Source organism: Pelophylax lessonae (genome assembly GCF_965119305.1).
Source record: "Pelophylax lessonae genome assembly, chromosome: 10".
Lineage (NCBI taxonomy): Eukaryota > Metazoa > Chordata > Amphibia > Anura > Ranidae > Pelophylax > Pelophylax lessonae.
Window position 1 is genome coordinate 232,110,288 of NC_138777.1, and position 27,617 is coordinate 232,137,904.

At 45.6% G+C, this 27,617-nt stretch overlaps 1 protein-coding gene across 1 annotated transcript in view; it reads right to left on the reverse strand.

The window, feature by feature from the left end:
- The window catches only part of WWP2 (WW domain containing E3 ubiquitin protein ligase 2), a 141,886-nt gene that overhangs the window by 65,836 nt on the left and 48,433 nt on the right, over positions 1–27,617 (reverse strand). Inside the window, exon 6 of the mRNA XM_082269685.1 lies at positions 19,905–20,097. Coding sequence (XP_082125811.1) covers positions 19,905–20,097 — 193 coding nt within the window. The remainder of the gene's footprint in view (positions 1–19,904; positions 20,098–27,617) is intronic.

Consider the following 27,617-nt stretch of genomic DNA (forward strand, 5'->3'; position numbering starts at 1 on the left):
GACATATTTAAAGGCAAATATCAAAGAAAAAGTAAAATGTGTGTATAATACGTCATTTTAAATAAAAAAAAGGACGACTACAGATAGCATCACATATATAAGAAAATAAAATAAGCCATAGCAGTAGCCAAGATTACAACAAAAGTAACAGAACCAATAAGAATAGAGAAATGGGGCGACAGGAACACAATCAAATTATTGGCAAGTCTGTGACTAGGAGGAAGTCATTCGAGTATCTATATATACACTTTCATAGAAGAATATTAACCAGTTCTGGACCAGAAGGATTTTCCCCCCTTAATGACCAGGCCATTTTTTGCGATTCGGCACTGCATTACTTTAACAGAAAATTGTGCGGTCGTGCGACACTCTCCTGAAATAAAATTGATGTCTTTTTTTTTCCCCACAAATTGAGCTTTCTTTTGGTGGTATTTGATCACCTGTGTGATTTTTTTCTTTTTTGTGCTATAGACAAAAAAATAGCCACAATTCTAAAAAAAATAAAAATAAAATATTTTTATCATTCTGCTATATAACATTCCCAAAAAAAAAAAAATCTAAATATTTCATCCTTTTAGGCCAATTTGTATTCTGCTACATATTTTTGGTAAAAAAAAAAAAAAATCGCAATAAGCGCATTTTAATTGGTTGGCGCAAAAGTTATGGCGTCTACAACCTAGGGCAGTGATGGCGAACCTTGGCACCCCAGATGTTTTGAAACTACATTTCCCATAATGCTTGTGTACTCTGCAGTGAAGGTGAGCATCATGGGAAATGTACTTCCAAAACATCTGGGGTGCCAAGGTTCGCCATTACTGACCTAGGGGAAAGATTTATGTTATATATATCCAGTAATAAAAGTGAGGTGACAGAAACAGAATATAAAGTCCATGTGCAACAATTGCTTAGAAGTGATGTGACTAAAGCCTCGTACACACGCATCGATAGTTGGCCGTGAATTTTCGGCGAACGTCCGATCGGCCAATTTTCGACTTGTTAGTATGATGCTTTCGACAACCGACTTTTCGGCCAAACAAAATCTGGTGTGCATGCTATAAAATTTTTGTTGGCCATCAACAGAACGGCCGATTTTCCTTCAGTCAGTACAGATTTCGGCAGACAAAAATCTGATGAGCAAGACTGGGCATGCTCAGAGAAGAAAAAACACACGGAAAGTAAACCAGCACATGACATCACTTCTGCAGTTGGTTTTTGTTGGCTGAGAAAGTGCAGTCTAGGCACATTCCAACCAACACAACAACACTGGACAAAAGACGGCCGATCGGTCGGCCAACTATCGATGAGTGTGTACGAGGCATTAGAGTCGGTTCACACTAAGGCGACACGACTCTGCACGAGTTCGGGGGCGACTTGCAGGGACTTCATATAATGGAAGTCTATGCAAGTCGCTGCGAGGCCCCCCCCCCTGAAGTAGTACAGGACCCTTTTTCTAAGTCGGAGCGACTTGTGTCGCTCCTATTAGAACGGGTCCTGTAGCGGTCAATGGACCGCGAGGGAGCGCGACTTGCCAGGCTGACAAGTTGCCTGACAAGTCGCGGCAGTATGGACCGGAGTGACTTTTGTGAGATTCCAGATCGTGTCACCAGAAGTGAGCAAAATCCTAAAATAGGTGCAATGGGAGTAATATACTAATCGCCAGCCTGAGTGGTTACTACCACTAAAATGCCTTTATTGGTGTAATTGGAGGTGACCGGCCATTGCACCTATTTTTTGGATTTTGCTCACTTCTGGTGACACGATCTGGAATCTCACAAAACTCACTTGAATGTTTGTGGAGAATCACTATAAGTCACATCACTTCTAAGCAATCACTACTAGTCGCATACTGTGAAGCAATGTTTGCACATGAACTTTATATTCTGTTTCTGTCACCTCACTTTTATTACTGGATATATGGTTATTTCCGATGTTATGCCAATGATGTTTTTTTGAGCACTTATTATTTGTGCGTTATTGCTACTTATTGCCTATTTTACTTATCATCATGTCTTGCACATTATCCCATTAGTAGTAAAACACATATATATTTTTTTGTATCTTAGACAGACAATCTTTAGAGCCGGTTCACATAGCAGCGACCAGACTTGCCGGGGCGACCTGTGAGGTCGCGGTGCACAGCGCGCACCGTGACCTCGGAGCGGCATGCACAGACTTCATATCATTGAAGTCAATGCAGGTCACTCCAGGTCGCCCCAAAGTAGTACAGGACCCTTTTTCTAAGTCGGAGCGACTTGTGTCGCTCCTATTAGAACGGGTCCTGTGCTAATCTATGGCAGGCGACCCACGGCGACTTGTCAGGCGACCAGGTCGCCTGACAAGTCCCCCCAGTGTGAACCGGGTCTTACATCGTTTATTTATCTTTTGATTGTGGGAATTGTCACATTTTGGACATATATTTATTACTTTGTGTCAAGACACACACCTCTTCTATTTTTGTGAATTTGCACTTTTTTTCCATTTTATGCGACTTTGCACGTCGCATATCTGGAAACACTTCATCTTAGTCTTATCTAGACACACATTTCATTCATCTGCCATTTGATGCATTTTTGCAGTCTTTACTACTTGCCACTTTATGCGTTTTTGCACATCATCACTGTGATTTTACGTGATTTTGCACGCTACTATTTGTGATTGTATGTTATATCCAGCCTTAGGAGTCTTCTACGTTGTTTTGAAATCCCACTATTCTAACTCTATATATCTTTTTGAACACTGAATGAAACTAGCGCCGATTCAACCCCTCTACGTTCCTTATTGTTAGTACCTTGTGATAGTACAGAATTGGCTGCCCGTTTCGTACAGGACCTTTGTCCTAATATTACTTGTCTCTTCAGACTTATACCTATTACCCTTAAACCCACCGTTTTTCCACGTCATATACCGGAGTGGTAGCACATAGTGCCGGTTTACACTAGGTCGCTCCGACTTCGGGGGCGACCTGTGAAGTCCCGTGCGGCGCGACTTTCACGGACTTCATATAATGAATGTTGCTCCGAGGTCGCCCCGAAGTAGTACAGGACCATTTTACTAAGTCGGAGCGACTTGTGTCGCTCCTATTAGAACGGGTCCTGTAGCACTGCATGGCCCGCGACTTGTCAGGCTGACAAGTCGCGGTAGTGTGAATGGACACTTAGGCTCTCGTTTCAGTTTACATTGCAGCATTACAATCCTAGGCACCATGCAGGTCAAGCCACTAGCAACCAATGACATCACAGGTTGATAAGAAGAATGACAGGTGCTTGCATAGAATCCTTGTTTGCCCCTCGTCTTCCCCTCTCCATCAGCACTGGGGTCACATTAGCAAGTAGAAGAAGAGAAACTAAGGGAGAAAAGAAACGCTAGAATACTAGTCAGTACCAGTTTGCAATAGTGGAGGAATAAATCAGTTCTAACGTTGGATGGCCCATGTGTATGAATGTTGCTGCTATATGTAAAACTATTCATCGTTTTTTTTACATTTTAGAATGGGGTGCCACGAGATTGTACAGAATTTGAAAGGGTGCCGCAACTGAAAAAAGGTTGAGAAACACTGCTCTACCCCATAGCCCAGACGAATATGGGAGATTGTTGTCACATGTGCCACACAGCCAGAACTTGCTGGATGTTCATGCAGCTCCTGTAATGTTGCTGTAGGCCTCTTGGCAGCCTACCTTCTTGTCTTTTCATCAATTTTGGAGGGACGTCCAGTTCTTGGTGATGTCACCGTTGTGCCATATTTTCTCCACTTGATGATGACTATTTTCACTGTGTTCCATGGTATATCTAATGCCTTGGAAAATCCTTTGTATCCTTCTCCTCACTGATACTTTTTAACCATGAGATCCCCCTGATGCTTTGGAATCTCTCTGCAGACCATGGCTTTTACTGTAGGATGCGACTAAGAAAATGTCAGGAAAGACCTACTAGAACAGCTGAAATTTATTTGGGGTTAATCAGAGACGCTTTAAATGATGGTAGGTGTGTACTGACTCCTATTTAACATAAAAATGCACACATGTACAGTATATGGTAAAATGGGTCAGAACATGCTGTTCCCTTAAAGGGATAATCTCAGTAGAAGGGGATATAACACAATCCTCCAACAGAAATACAATCAGGATCAGCTCACATGTATCCAACAGGAATCCCACAGAAATGCAAGAAAGAACGGACAAGATCTAATGCTCTCTGTGTGACAATTTTATTATAAGTAAAAAAAAGTGCACTTACAAATGCCGCTACACACTCAGCTGTGCGGGATATGACAGGCAATTCATACACTAGGAAGCAGACAGCGAACTGGTATGCGATAGCAGGCTTCGCCCCCCCCTATACGCGTTACGTCATCCGTTGACTTCGTCAGTAGGGGTCACAATTTGTATTTTCTCACTGGGTGATTGATTGGTTGCCCTGATTTTTGCTTATTTTAATCATTATGTTCTATAAAGTGGACCTGTTGCTTTTGCCTTGCATTGTTAAACCACATGTTCATTTTGGGCCTGCAAACTCTATCATGAGCAGACAGCTTAGAAATGAAGCTACGCAGCAGCTAGACTGCTACCATTAATGAATAACTAGGCGGATTGTTATGATGCACACATGTACAGTAAATGGTAAAAAATAAATCGGCTTTGTCGTCTTCCTCTCAAACGCATGGAATGTTCTAATAAATTACAAAATTTAATTAATGTACAGAATCTTCTCTCGGGCTCAGGGCTGCTGAAAAAATAAAACATCCTTGTGCAAACAGATGCCAGGAGAGCTGCCAAGTCGCAATGTAACCTGGTGAGTGTCTGCCACTGTGGCTTTGACTGGAAATTCCGTCATCCTCGTGCCTGTGTCCTGTCCAGCCCCACAGCAAAACTGGCACCGACATGTGAGCCGCGCCATGCCCCCTGTCCTGCATGCATTTCGTCTGCCCTGCGACTGCTTCAAAGCCTGACCAGTTTACCGCACATGGTGTGCCTGTCTCCTATGGATGCTTGGCTGAGCCGATACTAAATCTACAGTTCTACAAATTGTGACATTGCTGAAAAATCCCCACTCCTCATAATATTGACTAAATCATGGTGAGCACTGAATATAGGTTTAGCTAACAAAAAAGCTCCTTGAATAATGGGTAAGTGACAGGTAGAACCTGACGCCTATTTCATAGCACAGGGCTGCAATAAAGATAGAAACGTGTCTGGGTAGCAATTAGAACTTTAATCTGCCTTTAATTGTATTAAATGCTGTAGGGAAAAGGACTACCGGGTATCCAGTTGTTTACTAGGACCGTCCCACTTCCCTTTCAGACAATAAAATGACCCTGGCAGGTTCTAAAAAATCCTAATGGCAATTTTTCTAAAAAAGAAGAAAATATTTATACTCCCCTTTCCAGCGGCCGCATCTACAACCTGTTCCAGTGCTGCAGCCTCCAACCTTTGCTCTGCGCCAGTGCTGCAGCCTCCAACCTTTGCTCTGCTCCAGTGCTGCAGCCTCCAACCTTTGCTCTGTTTCCTTACTGCAGCTTCCAACCTTTGCTCTGTTCCAGTGCTGCAGCCTCTAAACTTTACTCTGTTCTAGTGCTGCAGCCTCCAACCTTTGGTCTTCTCCAGTGCTGCAGCCTCCAACCTTTGCTCTGTTCCAGTACTGCAGCCTCCAACCTTTGCTCTGTTTCAGTGCTGCAGCCTCCAACCTTTGATCTGTTTCCTTGCTGCAGCTTCCAACCTTTGCTCTGGTCCAATGCTGCAGCCTCCAACCTTTGCTCTGCTCCAGTGCTGCAGCCTTCAAACTTTGCTCTACTCCAGTGCTGCAGCCTCCAACCTTTGGTCTGCTCCAGTGCTGCAGCCTCCAACCTTTGCTCGGCTCCAGTGCTGCAGCCTCTAACCTTAGCTCTGTTCCAGTGCTGCAGCCTTGAACCTTTGCTCTGTTTCAGTGCTGCAGCCTCCAACCTTTGCTCTGTTTCCTTGCTGAAGCTTCCAACCTTTGCTCTGGTCCAGTGCTGCAGCCTCCAACCTTTGCTCTGGTACAGTGCTGAAGCCTCCAACCTTTGCTCTGCGCCAGTGCTGCAGCCTCCAACCTTTGCTCTGCTCCAGAGCTGCAGCCTCCAACCTTTGCTCTGTTTCCTTACTGCAGCTTCCAACCTTTGCTCTGTTCCAGTGCTGCAGCCTCCAAACTTTGGTCTGCTCCAGTGCTGCAGCCTCCAACCTTTGCTCTGTTCCAGTGCTGCAGCCTCCAACCTTTGCTCTGCTCCAGTGCTGCAGCCTCCAAACTTTGCTCTGCTCCAGTGCTGCAGCCTCCAACCTTTGCTCGGCTCCAGTGCTGCAGCCTCCAACCTTTGCTCGGCTCCAGTGCTGCAGCCTCTAACTTTAGCTCTGTTCCAGTGCTGCGGTCTCCAACCTTTGCTCTGTTTCAGTGCTGCAGCCTCCAACCTTTGCTCTGTTTCCTTGCTGCAGCTTCCAACCTTTGCTCTGGTCCAGTGCTGCAGCCTCCAACCTTTTCTCTGCTCCAGTGCTGCAGCCTCCAACCTTTGCTCTGCTCCAGTGCTGCAGCCTCCAACCGTTGCTCGGCACTAGTGCTGCAGCCTCCAACCTTTGCTCCATTTCCTTGCTGCAGCCTCCATCCTTTGCTCTGTTCCAGTGCTGCAGCCCTGCTCTTCGGCATTTAACACTTACTGAAGTGTCAGATACCTGTGTTTCCCACCATATAATGTGTTTCCATCCTCTGCATAGTGAATTCAGATTCCTGGGGAGAGCAGATATAGTGAATGCAGAGTCCTGGGGGGATCAGATATAGTGAATGCAGAGTCCTGGGGAGACCAGATATAGTGAATGCAGAGTCCTGGGGAGACCAGATATAGTGAATGCAGAGTCCTGGGGAGACTAGATATAGTGAATGCAGAGTCCTGGGGAGACTAGATATAGTGAATGCAGAGTCCTGGGGAGACTAGATATAGTGAATGCAGAGTCCTGGGGAGACTAGATATAGTGAATGCAGAGTCCTGGGGAGACCAGATATAGTGAATGCAGGGTCCTGGGGAGACCAGATATAGTGAATGCAGGGTCCTGGGGAGACCAGATATAGTGAATGCAGGGTCCTGGGGAGACCAGATATAGTGAATGCAGAGTCCTGGGGAGACCAGATATAACGAATGCAGGCTCCTGGGGAGACCAGATATAATGAATGCAGAGTCCTGGGGAGACCAGATATAGTGAATGCAGAGTCCTGGGGAGACTAGATACAGTGAATGCAAAGTCCTGGGGAGATCAGATATAGTGAATGCAGAGTCCTGGGGAGACCAGATATAATGAATGCAGAGTCCTGGGGAGATCAGATATAGTGAATGCAGAGTCCTGGGGAGACTAGATATAGTGAATGCAGAGTCCTGGGGAGATCAGATATAGTGAATGCAGAGTCCTGGGGAGACCAGATATAGTGAATGCAGAGTCCTGGGGGGATCAGATATATTGAATGCAGAGTCCTGGGGAGAGCAGATATAGTGACTGCAGGCTCCTGGAGAGATCAGATATAGTGAATGCAGAGTCCTGGGGAGACCAGATATAGTGAATGCAGAGTCCTGGGGGGGTCAGATATAATGAATGCAGAGTCCTGGGGGGGTCAGATATAATGAATGCAGGCTCCTGTGGAGACCAGATACAGTGAATGCAGAGTCCTGGGTTTAGTAACACTATAAATAAAACAAGGTACGTGTTGAAGTAAATCATTTATCACGGTGAAATGATCCTGAAGTATTTTTTGAAAAACTTTGTAAATGATTACACCATATCCAGACAGACAGCATAGCAGAAGTAAAACAAACATGGAGGCCAGCAGGGAAGATTGATCTGAGCTCTGGGTTGGAGGTGCCCTGTGGGTAGTGCGATTCTGCCCAGTTCCTCTATGGTCAGGGCACAGGGCTGCAATACATCTGCCAAGGAGCCTCTCTTAACTGCAGGGGAAAACCGCTGCCCGAGTGCCACAGTGACGGACACACAGACTTGCTTTGTGCTAAGACAAAACAGCAAACGGCAGCCAACTGAGAGAAAAAAAAGAAAACTTTTGCACATCGTACCCACAATCTGCACCTTGCTAACACCGCAGTGAATGTACAATGGGGGACGTAAAGGCGTAACACCCGACTCTAGACACACTTTGTAGAAGAGAAGACAGGAGATGCTAAAAAGGAGGAGAGGCAATAAAAATGGCTGTTGTGGAGCCAATGTTTGCCTTTCCATTCCACCTCGTCTTTCCGTCTGTGTGTTCCACATTCTCCGTCTACCTTCTGCCTGGCTCATCTCACACATCCTTGTCCTTGGGGTTCTGGCCAAAAACATTTATGTGACTGACACGTTATTATTTACCTACTCAGCACTGCTGTCCAGCTCAGACGCTGGGGATTAAAGGTGCAACAGCCCCTAAAAGATTAAAGCTGAACTCCAGGCAAACAGCCAGATACACAGATAGAATACATAGATTGGAGCTGCCAAAGGATTTGTGTTGCTGTTCATCCAGTTCTGTGATTTATACAGCTCTATCACAGCATACAAGCCTGTGTGTCAGGGCAGGAAACCTGATTTTTCTCTGCTGCAGTTTGTAACACTTACAGGTCTTGTCCCTTTCAATGCAAATGAATGGACAGTGATGGAGAAACCGTAGACTTTTGAGCCCATCTCTTTGCACTCTCCTCCTATCAGCAGGCTTCTCTTTAGCACATGGCCAATGCAGCATGATGGATTGGCTACTTGTACTACTTTTCCCTCTCCCAGTGTTGGCTCCACTGTGAAGTGCAGGGGTCAGACTTTCTAAACAAATGGCCCATTTACTGTCCTTCAAGCTTTAGGTGTGCTGGATGGTGGCCACTGGGAGGCCTTTTGGCTAAGATCAAGTGTAGCCTCTGTTCCTATCAGTGATCTAGTGGAGGTTCTGTGCTGTCATTCTGACCTGACCAAGGTTGGAGTGTAGGCTATGAATCTTTGCAAGAGTGATGAGGGCTTGGAAGGTTAGTACCGGCTGGAACAGAAACCAGGGCGCCCACAGGCAGTTGGGGCACGGGAGTAGTTCCCCGGGAAAGCTGGAAGAGCCCATTACCTCCTGATTTTAACGTTCTACCTAGTCTGGCCATTGGCTGGGAAGGCAGAAGGTCCGCAGTGTCCGTGCCCCCTGGAAGTGGTCATCCTAGAGGTGTTCTTAGTAACACTTGGGGGGTGGGACCCCACCGTGTTAAAAGGAAAACATATGTCATAGCACCAAATTTGCTTTCCTTTTGCACTGCGTCTTTTAGGGCTGGGCCTTTTGGCTAAGTCCAGGGACAATTTTTGTCTACCAGGCCTCAGGGCCCAGCCAGTGCACAATTACCACTTTTTAATTCTCTATTTATTTTTCTCCAATGTTAGTTACCTTTTACTTTTGTGCGTATTTTTCTCACTGGATGAAGGGAGTCCTCGGGCTTGCCCTGGCGTCTATGGGGAGGATGTGTGGCCTCCAGGTTCCTTCCTACCCTGCCCTCTCTTCGGGAGAACCCCATGATCAAATATTCGTTGGTTAGCTTCGGCTGACCTAGAAGAATGGGTCTGCCAGGCCTTCTGGCTAGGCAGACCATTGTAAACCCTTTGTCCCGGTCAGGAGCCTTGTGCCCCGGGGGATCAAAGTCGAGGTCCTACCCTTTCGGACAAAAAGCACACCCTTGAGTGCACTTTATAGTGTGTGTTTCACATGCATGTTTTTTGTTTACTTAGGGTTTTTTTCCCTTCTAGGTTTTGCACCACCATGGGACAAAAATAAAAGAGTGAGTAGAAAATGTCCTCATGTCACTGGAAGTAAACAGTGTCCCCTCTTTGGTATTAGGGGGGGTCAGTGGGAGGAATAGTGCCCCAACATTGGTGTCAGTGGCGGGAATAGTGCCTCATTGTTGGCCTCAGTGGCAGGAATAGTGTCCCATCATTGGCATCGGTGGCAGGAATAGTGCTACATCATTGGCTTCGGGGGCAGGAATAGTGCCCCATTGGTGGCAGGAATAGTGCCTCATCGTTGGTTTCGGTAGCAGGAATAGTGTCCCATCATTGGCATCGGTGGCAGGAATAGTGCTACATCATTGGCGTCGGGGGCAGGAATAGTGCCCCATTGGTGGCAGGAATAGTGCCTCATCGTTGGTTTTGGTAGCAGGAATAGTGACCCATCATTGGCGTCGGTGGCAGGATTAGTGACTCATCATTGGTAGGAATAGTGCCCCATTGTTGGTGTCGGTGGCAGGAATGGTGCCCCGTCCTTGGTGTCAGTGGCAGGAATAGTGCCCCATCAGTGGTAGGAATAGTGCCCCATCGTTGGTATCGGTGGCAGGAATAGTGTCCCATCCTTGGTGTCAGTGGCAGAAATAGTGCCGCAGCATTGGTGTCGGTGGCAAGAATAGTGCCCCATCATTGGAAGGAATAGTGCCCCATCGTTGGTGTCGGTGGCAGGAATAGTGCCCCATCAGTGGTAGGATTGGTGCCCCTTCGTTGGTGTCGGTGGAAGGAATAGTAACCCATCAGTGGTAGGAATAGTGCCCATCGTTGGTGTCGGTGGCAGGAATAGTGCCCCAGCATTGGCGTCAGTGGCCGGAATAGTGCCCCATCATTGGAAGGAATAGTGCCCCATCGTTGGCGTCGGTGGCAAGAATAGTGCCCCATCAGTGGTAGAAATAGTGCCCCATCATTGGTGTCGGTGGCAGGAATAGTGCCCCATCCTTGGTGTCGGTGGCAGGAATAGTGCCCCAGCATTGGCGTCGGTGAAAGGAATAGTACCCCATCATTGGAAGGAATAGTGCCCCCATCATTGATGTCGGTGGCAGGAATAGTGCCCCACCGTTGGTATCGGTGGCAGGAATAGTGCCCCATCTTTGGGGTCAGTGGCAGGAATAGTGCCTCATCGTTGGTGTTGGTGGAAGGAATAGAGACCCATCATTGGTGTTAGTGGGGGGAATAATGCCCCGTCATTTGTGTCAGTGGGAGGAATAGTGCCCCCTTGGCTTGGATGACTACCTGTTCCTGGACTAGATCCCGGCTTGGATGACTACCTGCTTCCGAACTTGACCCCGGCTGTTCTTGATTTTGCTCCTCTCTCTTGCTGTGCGATTATTATTGTTGCATTAATAAATCGCTTTATTTTACTTTATCTTTGTGTGGTCTGGTTGAGGAATGCCCAAATTGGCCCAGTATGGAAGCGGTTAATCTAGCCACATACTCAGTCGGTAGCTCAGTCAGCACTCTCCCACCCAACACCCTTCAGGTGCAACTGTGTTGGATCTCCCTGAGAAAGTCACGTGCCCCGGTGACGAACTGCGTAGAATTGAAGCCCATTGACGTCATCACGCATGGCGAAACCCGTAATTTGTTACAGTTAGCCGGAACTGACTACTGACAACATCTTACATTGTAGCTTTTACACGTGGTTGCAACAGATGCAATGTGAGTGAAACGTGAGTGGTATTCTTTGTGAGTGGGTGAATAAAAGTTTTTTAAAAGGATAAAGTACTATAAGTGTCTTTTTGGGTTTTTTTTTTATGCTGTGACTTGGAGGAGAAGAGTAGCAAATCTGGTCGAGGACCGAGGAGTCTATTTAAAGGGAACTCTGTTATCGTATGTACCGTATTTTCCGGCGTATAAGACGACCCCTCTAATTTTCAAGTTAAAACATAGATTTTGGGGCTATACTCGTCGTATAAGACTACCCCCCCTTCCGAAGCAAGGCAACACCATTGAAAAACATCAGATTACTCATAGGTCTCCAAGGTACCCCAAGTACTGTAATACATGTAATCTCTCATAATATCTCCAAGGTACCCCAAGTATAAGTATTACCAGTAGATGTAATCTCAAGACGCTGGCTGTGTGGGAATCCTGTACCGGTATACCGTATGTACCGTAGCTTCGGCTACATACAGTATACCGTAGCTTCGGCTACATACAGTATACCGCGCTGAGCCAATCACAGTGAGCGATCTATGCTATTATTGAATGCAAAGCCTGCTCGAATTGGCAGAGTCAGAGAGGCGGGCTGATGTTACTCCACCAATCCAAGCAGGCTTTGCATTCAATAATAGAATACATCGCTCTCCCTGATTGGCTCAGCGCGCTACACTGTATGCAGCCGAAGCTACGGTACATACGGTATACCGGTACAGGATTCCCGCACAGCCAGCGTCTTGAGAGATTACCGGTAATACTTATACTTAGGTTACCCTGGAGATATTATACTCGGCGTATAAGACGACCCCCCATTTTTGGGGGATTTTTCAAAAGTAGTCTTATACGCCAGAAAATACAGTAGATCAGATATATTAGATGAGAGCCCAATTGATGTTGATGGCGTGCGGAAAAGGAAATGCTTGTTTTCCTCTTGGAATCACAGACCTGAATCTACAAGTAAGCTGAGCCATAGTCGTGTCATGATAAACATAATAAATACAGTAAATCCTCTTCAAAATCCTATTTTTAAATCTATCATGAAAAAAAAAAAAAATATATGGATGATAAAAATAAAATTAAAATAACAGTAAAAAAGTAAAATAAATGTTTCTTTTCAGCCAACTTTTACAAAGTGGTTTATTTGCTCACCCTCAAGCCTTTGAAACTGAGCATGAACCAAATCTCCTTGTAACATCCCATGTAGGATACACGGGACCCGCAGCTCAATGCCCTGACATAAAGGGGGTTTTCACAGTTCAGGCAGAAGTTTTCCAGGAGTTCTGAGCAGGAAATGTCCAGTGTAGAGAACAGAGCCCCTCACAGAGCCGTACATAAAGAGGCAGTGAAAGCACAACCCTAATTACCTGTGACTGACATCGCTCCCAGCCTCTGACCTCACCCACCAAACAAACAAGCACTCCTGGGCCTCCTGTTAACCCTTCTTTGTACAAAAGACAACGCGGGACGGTTAACGCCCCCTCGCACACAAACAAACACACAAAGCGCCACACACCAGGGCAAGGCGCCCGGGGCATCATCATAATGCAACTATTTAGCTGCAAAGGACTCCAGATGTTGAAGGTAAAGGACAAAACCAGTGAAAGAGCTGAAAGCTCAGATGTATATGTACAGAATATTTAAAAAAATGTGTTTAAGCACTTCAACTCTGGAAGGTTTCTTTATGACCAGGCCATTTTTTGCAATAGGGCACTGCATTACCTTAAAGCGGAGTTCCGGCCTCAAAAATTTATTTTAGATAAAAATACCCCTGGGGCAGTCAGGGCTAGTGCACTTAAAGCGGAGTTCCAACCTCGGAGGTGAAATTTAGATAAAAATACCCCTGGGGCAGTCAGGGCTAGTGCATTTAAAGCAGAGTTCCGACCTCGGAGGTGAAATTTAGATAAAAATACCCCTGGGGCAGTCAGGGCTAGTGCATTTAAAGCGGAGTTCCGACCTCGGAGGTGAAATTTAGATAAAAATACCCCTGAGGCAGTCAGGGCTAGTGCATTTAAAGCGGAGTTCCGACCTCGGAGGTGAAATTTAGATAAAAATACCCCAGGGGCAGTCAGGGCTACAGCATTTAAAGCGGAGTTCCGACCTCAAAGGTGAAATTTAGATAAAAATACCCCGGGAGCAGTCAGGGCTAGTGCATTTAAAGCGGAGTTCTGGCCACGGGGGTAAAATTTAGATAAAAATACCCCCGGGACAGTCAGGGCTAGTGCATTTAAAGCAGAGTTCCGACCTCGGAGGTGAAATTTAGATAAAAATACCCCTGGGGCAGTCAGGGCTAGTGCATTTAAAGCGGAGTTCCGACCTCGGAGGTGAAATTTAGATAAAAATACCCCTGAGGCAGTCAGGGCTAGTGCATTTAAAGCGGAGTTCCGACCTCGGAGGTGAAATTTAGATAAAAATACCCCTGGGGCAGTCAGGGCTAGAGCATTTAAAGCGGAGTTCCGACCTCAAAGGTGAAATTTAGATAAAAATACCCCGGGAGCAGTCAGGGCTAGTGCATTTAAAGCGGAGTTCTGGCCACGGGGGTAAAATTTAGATAAAAATACCCCCGGGACAGTCAGGGCTAGTACATTCCACAATGGATAGCCTCTGAACTGTCCCGGGTTTCACTTACCTTTTAGAAGAAATACTTACCTTGAAAATTTCTTCTCCAGCGCTGCCATCGTGGATGTGGGCAGCTGAAGCCAGCGCGTCCTCTTCTGCCTCCTCTTCTCCCAGAATGCCCTGCACCGGCCCCGCTCGTCACTTCCGGTGCGGGCGCGTCATTCCTGCACAGCTTCTGGGCATGCCCAGAAGCTGTTTAGTAGGGAATGACGCACCCGCACCGGAACTGATGAGCAGGGCCGGTGCAGGCGCATTGATTCCTGGGAGCGATGACGTTCAGCTCCCAGGAATGAATGTAAGGAGGAAGTGACGGCGCAGAGGGAGGAAGAGGAAGAAAGGTGAGTATATTTTCTTCAATAACAAGGTAAGTAAACAAAAAAAAAATCGTAATTATCCATTTGTTTTTCAGGTGACACTTAGCAAGCGGATGGCCCAAAATCTATTTTGTCGATTTTGAGGCCGGAACTCCACTTTAAGTAACGATAGCCTCTGAACTGTCCCCTTGTTCACTTAACTGTAAGAAGAAATACTTACCTTGAAAATGTCTTGTCCAGCGCTGCCATCTCAGGTGTGGGCAGCTGAAGCCGGCGCGTCCTCTTCGGTGACGTTGAAGTCCCAGAATGCCCTGCACTAGCCCCGCTTGTCACTTCCTCCTTGCATTGACTCCTGGGAGATGAGCGTCCTCAATCCCAGGAGTCAATGCGTCTGCACCGGCCCTGCTCGTCACTTCTGGTGCTGGCGCGTCATCCCTGCACAGCTTCTGGGTATGCCCAGAAGCTGTTCAGCAGGTAATGACGCGCCTGCACCGGAAGTGACAAGTGAAACAGATGCAGGCGCATTGACTCCTGGGATTGAGGACGCTCATCTCCCAGGAGTCAATGCAAGGAGGAAGTGACGGCGCGGGCTGCGCGGCCGCAGAGGGAGGAAGAGGAAGGAAGGTAAGAATATTTTCTTTAAAAACAAGGTAAGTGAATCAAAAAAAAAATTTTAATTATCCAATTTTTTTCAGGGTAAATTAAAGCAAGCGGAAGGTGAAAAGTTCATTTTGAGGGTGGAACTCCGCTTTAACTGATAATTGCACAGACATTTTTTTCCCACAAATAGAGTTTTCTTTTGGTGGTATTTGATCACCTCTGCGGTTTTTAGATTTTGCGCTATAAACAAAAAAAGCGACAATTTCGAAAAAAAAACATATTTTTACTTTCTGCTATAAAACATGTCCAATAAAAAAAAATGTAGGAAAAAAAAATCGAATTTCTTCCTAAATTTTGAGGTCAATATGTCTTCTGCTACGTTTTTGGTTAAAAAAAAAAAAAATAAAATAATCCCAATAAGTGTATATTGATCGGTTTGCGCAAGAGTTATCGCATCTACAAACTAGGGGATATTTTTATGGAATTTTTATTTATTTTCTACTACTAATTGTGGCGACCAGCAACTTATAGCAGACAAATAGGACACTTTAAGGCAACTGCTTTAAGGCAACAGGATCTGATTTCTTTATTTTTTTTTTTTTAGGATAACAAACGCTTTAAAGCACCTACCACACAGTTAGCAAACACTCCCTAGGAACAAATTTAACTGCCCCTAATGTTAACTCCTTCCCTACCAGTGTCATTTTCAGGGGTTGGGCTTGGCTCCTTAGTTCCAGTGAAGGGAACTCTTAGGCTGCATTCACACTTGAGCGTAGCGTTTTTGTGCATTTTTTACCACGATTTTCTGGCGTTTTTGGAGGCAGGCATTGACATCTATCAAAAATGCTGGTAATCAGCCCAAAAAGAAGCTCATGTACTTTTTTCAGCTACAGGTGTTTTGCTTCAGGCGTTAAAATGCTCAGATGTGAACAGGGGCCATTTAAATGAGTGGGGTTTTACTTGTTGGGCATTTGGAACGGTTTTTTTTTGCGTTTTTGGAGCTGAAAAAAACGCCCAGGTGTGAATGGAGCCTTATGGTGTCAGCATACCAAGAAATTTTGGACAATTTCCTCCTTCCAACTTTGTGGGAACAGTTTGGGGATGGCCCCTTTCTGTTCCAACATGACTGCGCACCAGTGCACAAAACAAGGTCCATAAAGACGTGGATGAACGAGTTTGGGGTGGAGGAACTTGACTGGCCTGCACAGAGTCCTGACCTCAACCTGATAGAACACCTTTGGGGTAAATTAGAGACTGCAAGCCTGGTCTTCTCATCCAATATCAGTGCCTGACCTAGCAAATGCCCTTCTGGAAGAATGGTCAAACATTTCCATAGACACACTCCTAAACCTTGTGGACAGCTTACCCAGAAGAGTTGAAGCTGTTGTAGCTGCAAAGGGTGGGCCAACTCAATATTGAACCCTACAGATTAAGACTGGGATGCCATTAAAGTTCATGTGCGTGTAAAGGCAGGTGTCCCAATACTTTTGGTTATATAGTGTACGTGCGCCCGGTCCAGTGCGATTTCATTCAGTAGTTTAGGTACGATTCCAATGCAAATTGTAGTGTATGAGATTAGAAATCGCACCTGAACAGGACTTAAATCGCACATGTGAACAGGCTATAGAAATCCACTGAAACGCACAAGAAAACCGATGTGAAACGGAAGTCTCTGCAAGTGAAATCCGTGCAGTTTTTCCATCAGTTTTCATGCATGCATGGTGTGAACGAGCCTAAAAAAACTCACAGGACACTAATAATAGGTATCGGTAATTGGTATCGGCGAGAAAAAGTATCGGTACTCATATGCAGTCTTAAAAACTGGTATCAGTGCATACCTACTGTGAGGTTTCCAAAGACATATCATGAGTAAGTTATGGGTTTGCACTGATGAAAAGGAATAGTAAAGCACAATTCATGTGCAGCACTACAAAGCAGGAAGTGGAGCAATAATCAAATATGGCCGTTTCTATATTCATTTACAACTGCCAACTATACATAAGCCACCACCAAGCTCCAAGGTTTTTATTATGTCTTGGATGCTCAAATGGCGATTCCTCCCCGCCATAATTCCCAGATCCATTCCTGCCCACATGGGAGTTTTGGTCTCCCCACTCACCTTTGTGTGTTTCAGCTCTTCTTATAGTCTTCATATTAACCACATGCAGACCACCCAGTGTATATTAAGTGCGCCAGGGCGGTCGCTCTGTGCCAGATCTCTTACCTAGTACGTGATCTGCCACTTCCGGGTCTGTGGCGGGCGTGCCGTCGGCCCAGCTGTGGGTACCGTGGTTTGATGTCTGCCAGCACCCGCTGATTACACAGGACACAGACCGAGGACACAGGCAGAACAGTAGTCTGCCTACGTAAACAAGGCAGATTGTCGTTCTGTCAGCGGGGAAGGCCTTGTTCCTGTGTTTCTGCTAAGCAGGAACAAGGATCTTTACCTTCCCTTAGTCAAAGTATCTCCCCCACAGTGAGTTAGCACAACCTAGGCACACAGTTAACCCTTTGATCTCCCCCAATGTTAACCCCTTCCAAGCCAGTGTCATTAGTACAGTAGTATTTTTTTAGCATTGATAACTGTATTAGTGTCACTGGTCCCCAAAAAGTGGCAGTTAGGCATCCGACTTGTCCGCTGCAATATTACTAGTAAAAATATATATCGTATCTCACAAAATGATACAGTGTAAACAGTGTATAACAGTGTAAATTTGCTGTCCCCTCAAAATAACTCAACACACAGCCATTAATGTCTAAACTGCTGGCAACAAAAGTGAGTACACCCCTAAGTAAACATTTTATTATTGGGCCTAAAGTGTCAATATTTTGTGTGGCCACGATTATTTTCTAGCACTGCCTTAACCCTCTTGGGCATGGAGTTCACCAGAGCTTCACAGGTTGTCACTAGAATCCTCTTCCACTCCTCCATGAGGACATCACAGAGCTGGTGGATGTTAGAGACCTTGCGCTCCTCCACCTTCTGTTTGAGGATGCCCCACAGAAACGCAATAGGGTTTAGGTCTGGAGACATGCTTGGCCAGTCCATCACCTTTACCCTCAGCTTCTTTAGCAAGGCAGTGGTCATCTTGGAGGTGTGTTTGGGGTCGTTATGTTGGAATTCTTGCCAGCGGCCCAGTCTCCGAAGGGAGGGGATCATGCTCTGCTTCAGTATGTCACAGTACATGTTGGCATTCATGGTTCCCTCAATGAACTGTAGCTCCCCAGTGCCGGCAGCACTCATGAAGCCCCAGACCATGACACTCCCACCACCATGCTTGACTGTAGGCAAGACACACTTGTCTTTGTACTCCTCACCTGGTTGCCGCCACACACGCTTCACACCATCTGAACCAAATAAGTTTATCTTGGTCTCATCAGACCACAGGAGATGGTTCCAGTAATCCATGTCCTTAGTCTGCTTGTCTTCAACAAACTGTTGGCGGGCTTTCCTGTGCATCATCTTTAGAAGAGACTTCCTTCTGGGACGACAGCCATGCAGGCCAATTTGATGCAGTGTGCGGCGTATGGTCTGAGCACTGACAGGCTGACCCCCCACCCCTTCAACCTCTGCATCAATGCTGGCAGCACTCATACGTCTATTTCCCAAAGACAATCTCTGGGTATGACATTGAGCACGTGCACTCAACTTCTTTGATTGACCATGGCGAGGCCTGTTCTGAGTGGAACCTGTCCTGTTAAACCGCTGTATGGTCTTGGCCACAGTGCTGCAGCTCAGTTTCAGGGTCTTGGCAATCTTCTTATAGCTTAGGCCATCTTTATGTAGAGCAACAATTCTTTTTTTCATATCCTTAGAGAGTTCTTTGCCATGAGGTGCCATGTTGAACTTCTAGTGACCAGTATGAGAGAGCGATAACACCAAATTTAACACACCTGGTCCCCATTCACACCTGAGACCTTGTAACACTAACGAGTCACATGACACCGGGGAGGGAAAATGGCTAATTGGGCCCAATCTGGACATTGTCACTTTGGGGTGTACTCGCATTTGTTGCCAGCGGTTTAGACATTAATGGCTGTGTGTTGAGTTATTTTGAGAGGACAGTAAATTTACACTGTTATACAAGCTGTACACTCACTACTTTACATTGTAGCAAAGTGTCATTTCTTCAGTGTTGTCACATGAAAAGATAGAATTGAAATATTTACAAAAATGTGAGGGATGTACTCACTTTCGTGAGATATTGTATGTATATATATATATATATATATATATATATATATCTCTATCCTATTATTTGTAAAAGCTATAACTTTTGCACAAACCAATCAATATATGATTATTGGAATTTGTTTTACCACAAATATGTAGCAGAATAAATATTGGCCTAAATTGATGAAGAAATTACATTTTTTACATTTTTTTTTATATGTTTTATAATAAAAAGTAAAAAATTTTTTTTTCAAAATTGTTTTTTTTTTTTGATAGAGCAAAAAAAAAAAAAAAAAAAAATCGCACAGGTGATCAAATACCACCAAAAGAAAGTAACATTTGTGGGAATTAAAGGACATACATTTTAATTGGGTACAGTGTCGCACCACCGTGCAACTCTCAGTTAAAGTAACGCAGTGCTGAATCGCAAAAAATGACCTGGTCATGAAGGGGAGTAAACCTTTCCGAGGTCAATTGGGTAAAGGTGGGCTTTGATGGCCACATGATGCACATATGCATCATTAGGTGGCCAATGTTTCCATGCTGACAGCACACTCACTGCACGCTCCCAGCACAGAGACCGAGATGTCAAACACAGCTCTGGCTCTCCACTAACAATCAATAGCCGGTAGGACCGGCTCCCAACCATGTGACCATTGGTGACCACTAAGGTCACATGATCGCCAATCCTTTCTGCCCCCAAGGCATTCAGAACCTTTTTAAGGGATGCCAGGATGGGCGGGAAGGGGTTAATGAACCTCCTGCAAGTCTTACCCTGTTGGCAAGCCGTCTGAAGATGGAGTGGCTGCAGTTGATCGCAATGAGTCCGCTCCGGACGATTCCACATTTGCCCCGGGAGGCAAGTCCGGCCCTGGAGACGGCATAGTGCTGGTTACACTGGTGGATAAGGTGCCACCCGAAGAGACTACATCAATGGCTGTGGGTGTGTGCGAATGATCCCCATTCACTGCAATTATAACAAAAAATAAACAATTATAAAGACATTTGGTGTAAGAAGAATCTCTGAGTAAGCAATACTTGATTTTTTAATATATATTTTTGTATGTCTAAAATACTTTTTGCAACAGTGATTTCAAAATATAAACTTTAAAGAAGAGCTTCCCCTTTCACGAATTGGCGACTGCGAGCCCCCACAATCGCTCCCGAGGAGCGACATAAGGGTACGGCATTTCGCATAGCCGAGTCACCTTGCAGCAGTATATCTGTGGCAGGTGGTCGGCAAGAGGTCAATTAACTGTACATGAAACAATAGTATTGCTCTTGCTTGATAAATCCAATCAAAGAGAAATCCTCATGTGTCAATGTGAGTGTAGTGCAGTAATCAGTACAGGTGTTTGCTCCGGTGCCCACCCGGGGGGGGGGGGGCGTATGTGCTGTATGCAATGCTGAGCTATGTCCCACACAGCAAGTTACATGATGGTATTGTAATATAATGTACATTTATGAATTTTTGAAATCCTAAGTACTGTAATTTTTTCTTAGAGGATTACTGCTTTACACTCATGCGTCCTGATGAAGCTTAACTTCGGCAAAACGCGTTGATACATGAGGATTCATGTACAGTTAACTAATTAAGCATCACAAACAAATGCTTTTATGAAGTCTTCTTTTTTTTAAAGTTTATGTACATAAAGATTATAATGTTATCTAAGACTCCTTGTCTGGCCAATACAACTTTCGCTCTAGTTTTGGTTTTTGTATACAAAACAGATGATGAGTGTCACAATGAAATACATTTATGTCTGTATTTTGTTGAACCACCTTTTGCTTTAATTCCAGCATTTATTCTGTTGGGATTTGTCTCTACTAACTTTGCACATCTAGACTTTGCAATGTTTGCCCGCTCTTCTTTACAGAAGTGCTCAAGTTCAGTTAAATTTGATGGTGATTGTTAATGGATGCAGTCTTCAAGTAATTTCACAGACTTTCAATAGGGTTTTAGTCTTGGCTCTGACTAGGCCATGCAAGGACATTCACTGCCTTCTCCTCCAACCTCTGTGTGCTCATTGGTGGATATTCCCCGCCTTCTCCTCCAACCCGTGTGCTCATTGGTGGACATTAACGGCCTCCTCCTACAACCTCTGTGTGCCCATTGGTGGACAATCCCTGCCTTCTCCTCCAACCCCTGTGTGCTCATTGGTCGACATTCCCCGCCTTCTCCTCCAACCCCTGTGTGCTCATTGGTGGACATTAACGGCCTTCTCCTACAACCTCTGTGTGCCCATTGGTGGACATTCCCAGCCTTCTCCTACAACCTCTGTGTGCCCATTGGTGGACATTCCCCGCCTTCTCCTCCAACCCCTGTGTGCTCATTGGTGGACATTCCCCGCCTTCTCCTCCAACACCTGTGTGCTCATTGGTGGACATTCCCCGCCTTCTCCTCCAACCCCTGTGTGCTCATTGGTGGACATTAACGGCCTTCTCCTACAACCTCTGTGTGCCCATTGGTGGACATTAACAGCCTTCTCCTACAACCTCTGTGTGCCCATTGGTGGACATTCCCCGCCTTCTCCTCCCACCCGTGTGCTCATTGGTGGAAATTCCCCACCTTAGCAACAATGAGCACACAGTGGTTGGAGAAGGTGGGGAATGTCCACCAATGAGCACACAGGGGTTGGAGGAGTTGTGCTTTGGGTCATTGACATGTTGGAAGGTAAACTTTCTTTCCATTGACAACTTTCTGGCAGCAGATTCTCCTTATGAATTTGATGGTATTTTGCCCCACCCATTATTCCTTCTATCCTGACAAGTGCTCCAGTTCCTGCTGCAGAAAAAACACCCCCATAACAGGATTCTACCACCCCCATAACAGAATACTACCACCCCACATTACAGGATATTACCACCCCCATAACAGGACACTACCGCCCCACATTACAGGATATTATCACCTCCATGCTTTACTGTAGGAATGGTGTTATTTGGATGGATTTCTGCCAGACATATCCTTTGGTGTCAAGGCCAAATTATTAAATTTTAGTCTCATCTGACCATAACACCTTTTTTCATGCGGCCTCAGAATCTTTAAGGTGCGTTTTGGCAAAGTTCAGTGGTGACTGCATGTGGCCTTTCTTGAGGAGGGCTTTTTTTCTTGTACCCCTCCCTATACAAGCCCCATTTGTGGAGAATTTGTGATATTGTTGTCATTTGCTGGAGACCTCATGGTCGCCTCTGACCAGTTTCCTCCTGGCTCTTTCATCCAGTTTGGAGTGACGTCCTGATCAAGGGAGGTTCTGTGTTCTACCAAATACCTTCCACTTCTTAATAATAGACTTCACTCTGCTTCAAGGCATTGATAAAACCTTTAAAATGGTTTTGTATTCATCCCCTGACTTGTGCCTGTCCAAAACTTTATCCCGGAGATCCTGGTGACAGCGCCTTGCCACCCATAGTTGATTGTTTGCTTCAGTTGCACTACCGGGACTGAAATGCTCCAGGAAAGCTCTTTTCATGCTGAGCTAATCAAATTGGCCACAGCTGATGAGAGTTGAAAGTCTAATGTCTTTTTTTGCTATTGAGAATGTGATTGAGAATTGGATTTAAAAGTTGCACAAGTAATAAGTAAATACAGCTAGATAAAACAAAAAACTGTGTCTGTCTTCATTTCAGGCTTCAAAGCAACAAAATGTGATTATTTTAAAAAGGGCATGATTCTTTTCTATACCCGCTGTATATAGCTCAATGGTATACTTGAAGTGTTCCTAAACCCACAACAATAAAATCTGTCTGTATATGCAGTTAAGTAAGGATCCTCAAACTACGACCCTCGGGCTGTTGCAGAACTACACATCCCATGAGGCATTGTAAAACTCTGACATTCACAGACATGACTAGGCATGATGGGCATTGTAGTTCCTGAACAACTGGAGGGCCATAGTTTGAAGACCCCTGCAGTAAAGCATGCTTGTTATATTCACTGTGGAACCCAAGGGGTTAATCCTTTGCATTGTGTAAAAAGACTGTTTTTGGGAGAGTGCATGTGATCAGCACAGGGCCAATCAGCACTGTCCAGACGGAGGGTCAGGGATCCTGCAATATGAAAACTCCTCCTACAAGCTTTAACTAGGCACTGATAGAAGTCACAAGACAGCTATATACTGCTGATAAGAAAAGGTATTTAGCAGTTTATGTTTATAAAAAAAATTGCATTTCCCTGTTCTGTGTACTGCGGGAGAGCAGATATAGTGACTGCAGGCTTCTGGGATTAGTAACACTTTAACCACTTAAGGACTGCCCGCCGCAGATTTATTGCGGCCCCTCCTGCGCAAACCACTCACCCGCCCCCCGATGCACGGGGCAGGCGGCTCCGATTGCCACCTGACACCCGCGATCGCTCCCCGCTGAGAGAGAAGGACGCTCAGCTGTTGTAAACACAACTGACCGTTCTTCTCTCTCGAATGATCAGAGCGCCTGTGATCCTTCTATATAGGAACACAGGTCTCTATGATCATTCCATAAGCCTATCCACCACACAGTTAGAATGCACCCCCTAGGGACACATTTAACCCTTTGATCACCCCTGGTGTTAACCCCTTCCCTGCCAGTGTCATTTTTACAGTAACAGTGCATATTTTTAGCACTGATTACTGTAGTAATGTCACTGGTCCCCCCAAAAGTGTCAGTCAGGGGTCCGATATGTCCGCCGCAATGTCGCAGTCCCGCTAAAAATCGCAGCTCGCCGCAATAAACTAGTAAAAAAATAAATAAATAAAAATGACTAATAAAAATAAATCTTTCCCCTAGTTTGTAAACGCAATAACTTTTGCGCAAACCAATCAAAATACGCTTATTGCGATTTTTTTTTAACCAAAAATATGTAGCAGAAAACAAATTGGCCTAAAATGTTAAAAAATTTTGATTTTTACATTTTTTGGGGGGGGGGGGGATGTTATATAGCAGAATGTAAGAAATATTGTTTTTTTTATTTTGTTTATAGCGCAAAAAATAAAAAAATCGCACAGGTGATCAAATACCACCAATTTTATTTAGGTACAGCGTCGCACGGCCACGCAATTGCCCGTTAAAGTAACGCAGTGCTGAAACGCAAAAAATGCCCTGGTCATTAAGGGGGCAATTCCTTCCGGTCCAGAAGTGGTTAAGCCAGCTATAGGTGGATAGAAAATTCAGCCAGTTCAGTAAGGACTGACCAAATTTAAAACCATCAATGGTCAGGCTGGTTGCGCAGAAGTAGAATCTCGCGATCGATTTCTACACAACCAGCCTGTCTGATTTTTTTCACCCGATCAGTGCCGCCAGCTATAGCTGGCACCGGGCTGATCATTGTATTTTACCGGTGGGGAAGGCTGCCCGCTGGCAGAACACAATTGCATTGCAGGAGTGATTTAAGGTGGATGGGGGAATCCGCACATTTTCGGTCGATGAACCCACTGGTTGTATAATGTGCAGTTTGGCTAGAGTTCCATTTTAATGCTGAGGATGGAAAACATACATATCAGGTTATGCACTTTCTTCGGGAGCTGCAGCAATGCCCATGTGTATTGTTAACCTATGAATGACCCCCCGAGACTCAGGACAGGTTTCTAACTGCAGACGGGGGTCACAGCTGGCTGGAAATGAACTGCATGTGATGGCTACTTGGCATCCATAAGCAGGAGGGTAATGGAGACAACATTCATTTCCAGCTACAGGGCCAAAATTGTATGGAACGCTGACTTTCTTCTAAACAGTGCCTCCAATACAACATAAAGCAGGAGCAGTCAAACAGATTTTTTAATCTACAAACTGATGGCTAAAAATGAAACTTTTTCAGTGTGAGCATATATATTTATTATTACAGGGTCGGGGCTTTTTTTTTTTTTTTTTTTTTAACCACTTGCCGACCGCCGCACGACTATAGGGCTACGTCACTAGCTTGTGAGGGTCTAGGGAGCGAGCGCGTGCCGCCGGAGGCGCGCTCCCGCTCCCGCGTGGTCACGGACCCCCCCGCGCGTGTGACCGGCGGACCCGATGTCCGCCGGCCACTCTGCGATCGGCGGGGGAGAGGGAGAAAGTCAGGCAGCTTGTGTAAACAAGCTGCCTGTCATTCTCCCCTCTGTATGAGAGATGATCATATGGATCTACTATGTAGATCCGTTGATCACTCTGCATACAGTTGAAGCCACAGCCAATCACAGTAAGAATCACGCCCCTAGGGACACACACAGCCCCTCCCTCTCAAATAAAGTTAACCCCTTCACTACCAGTGTATTTTTACAGTAACAGTGCATATATACAGCACTGATTACTGTAGAAATGTCACTGGTAACCCCAAAAGTGTCAAAAATGTCAGTCAAGGGTCCGATCTGTCCGCCGCAATGTCGCAGTACCACAAAAAAAATCGCAGATCGCCGCCATTACGCGTTAAAAAAAAAAAACAACAAAAATGACAAAAATCTTTCCCTTTGTTAGTAAACGCAATAACTTTTGCGCAAACCAATCAAAATACGCTTTTTGCGATTTTTTTTACCAAACATAGGTAGCATAAAACAAATTGGCCGAAAATGTTAAAAAATTTAGATTTTTACATTTTTTTGGGGGGGAATTTCATATAAAAAAAAGGGAAAAATATTGCTATTTTTGCAAAATTTACGCTCTTTTTTTGTTTATAGCGCGTGATCAAAAAATCGCACAGGTGATCAAATACCGCCAAAAGAAAGCTCTGTTTGTGGGAAAAAAAGGACGCCAAATTCGTTTAGGTACAGCGTCGCACGAACGCGCAATTGTCCGTTAAAGTCACGCAGTGCCGAATCGCAAAATACCCCCTGGTCGTTTAGCAGCCAAATCCTCCGGGGCTTAAAGCGGAGTTCCAGCCATTTACTCACCTGTCCAACGGTCCAGCGATGCGGGCGCCGGAAGCCTCGATCCTCTCCCTCGGCGCCGGCATCACTGCTGTGGGCACCCGGCTGTTACAGTTTGCGGCTTCACAGCCGGGTACCCACTGCGCATGCGCGAGTCGCGCTGCGCGCCGTGATTGGCCGGCAATCTTCTGGGACCTCTGACGTGTCCCAGAAGATTGCAGGGAGGGAGGGGGAGAGGAGAACTTCCGCTCAGGGCGCCGCGGCGCTCCGAGCGGAAGTGGGAGCGGGTACCTGTCAAAACTAGGTACCCGCTCCCCCCCCCAAAAAATGACATGCCAAATGTGGCATGTCGGGGGGTCAGGACTCCCTAAAGCGGAAGTTCCACTTTTGGGTGGAACTCCGCTTTAAGTGGTTAAACGATTATCCCCCCCTGCCATTCGCCAAAAACACTCCTCATGTGTAGAAAAATCCAAGTTCTTCCTGTCAGTTCTTCCTGGGGGCAGCACAGATTTTATGTCACCCAACACTCTCAGTCATCCCCTGAAATACTGACACTCTTGTTTGAGCATCTACTTTTTCATCTGCTTTTTTTTTTTTTTTTTTTGTATTTGCACATATTTTCGTGCATATGCGTTCGCAAAATTCTGCGCCCATGTGCGCATTTTTGCGCAAATGTGCGGAAACGTATTCTCATGTTCTTGTTTTGTGCATTATGTAAATGGCCATTTGCGCACATTTGTGCGCACTCGTGCGTATGAAAAATGCACGGCGCTTGTTTACGCACCTGTGTGCATAGGCACAGTACAATTAATGGGCTGTGTTTTAGCTTAGTAAAAAAAAAAAAGCTGTACTGAGTTTTTTCAAGCTGCAGTGTGCAAGAGGCCTTAAAGTGATTGCAAAGTTTTTTTTTTTTCTAATAACAAACATGTTATTCTTACCTCCTCTGTGCAGTTTGTTTTGCACAGAGCAGCCTGAATTCTCCTCTTCTCGGGTTCCTCTTCGCTGCTCCTGGCCCCTTCCTCCTGTCGAGTGCCCCCACAGTAAGCAGCTTTCTATGGGGGCACCTGAGCTGAGCTCCATTCAGACACGGAGCTGCCATTCAGCCCGCCCCTTCTCTCTCTTGATTAGCTGATATTGACAGCAGTGGGAGCCAACGGCACCGCTGCTGTGTCTCAGCCAATCAGGACGGTCTTGTGGACATCGCTGGATAGAGATGGGCTTAGGAAAGTATTAGGGGGGCTGCTGCACGCAGAAGGCTTTTTATCCTAATGCATAAAGATAAAAAAAACCTTCTGACTTCACAACTCCTTAAAGCAGGGGTGTCAAACCCAATTTCATTGAGGGCCACATCAGCATTATAGTTGCCCTCAAAGGGCCGGCTGTATCTGGAAGACTAGATGTCCAGAGCACCCCACTCCCCCTTACATCAGATGTAAAGAGCCCCCCATTATCAGATGTGAAAAGTCCCCCACCTTCCCTTACATCACAGTGCACCCTCTTTACCTTGTGCTTCTTCCTGGAAGAAGCTGGGGATGGAGCTGGGAAGCAGAAAGTGCAGGGTCTGGAGGAGGTTCAGAGGAGGGGCTGGAGTTTGCTGAGACCAGGCAAGGCAGAGATGAGGTGGTGCTGCAGCTGAACAGGGAGGTATAGAATCTGTATAAGGAGTTCT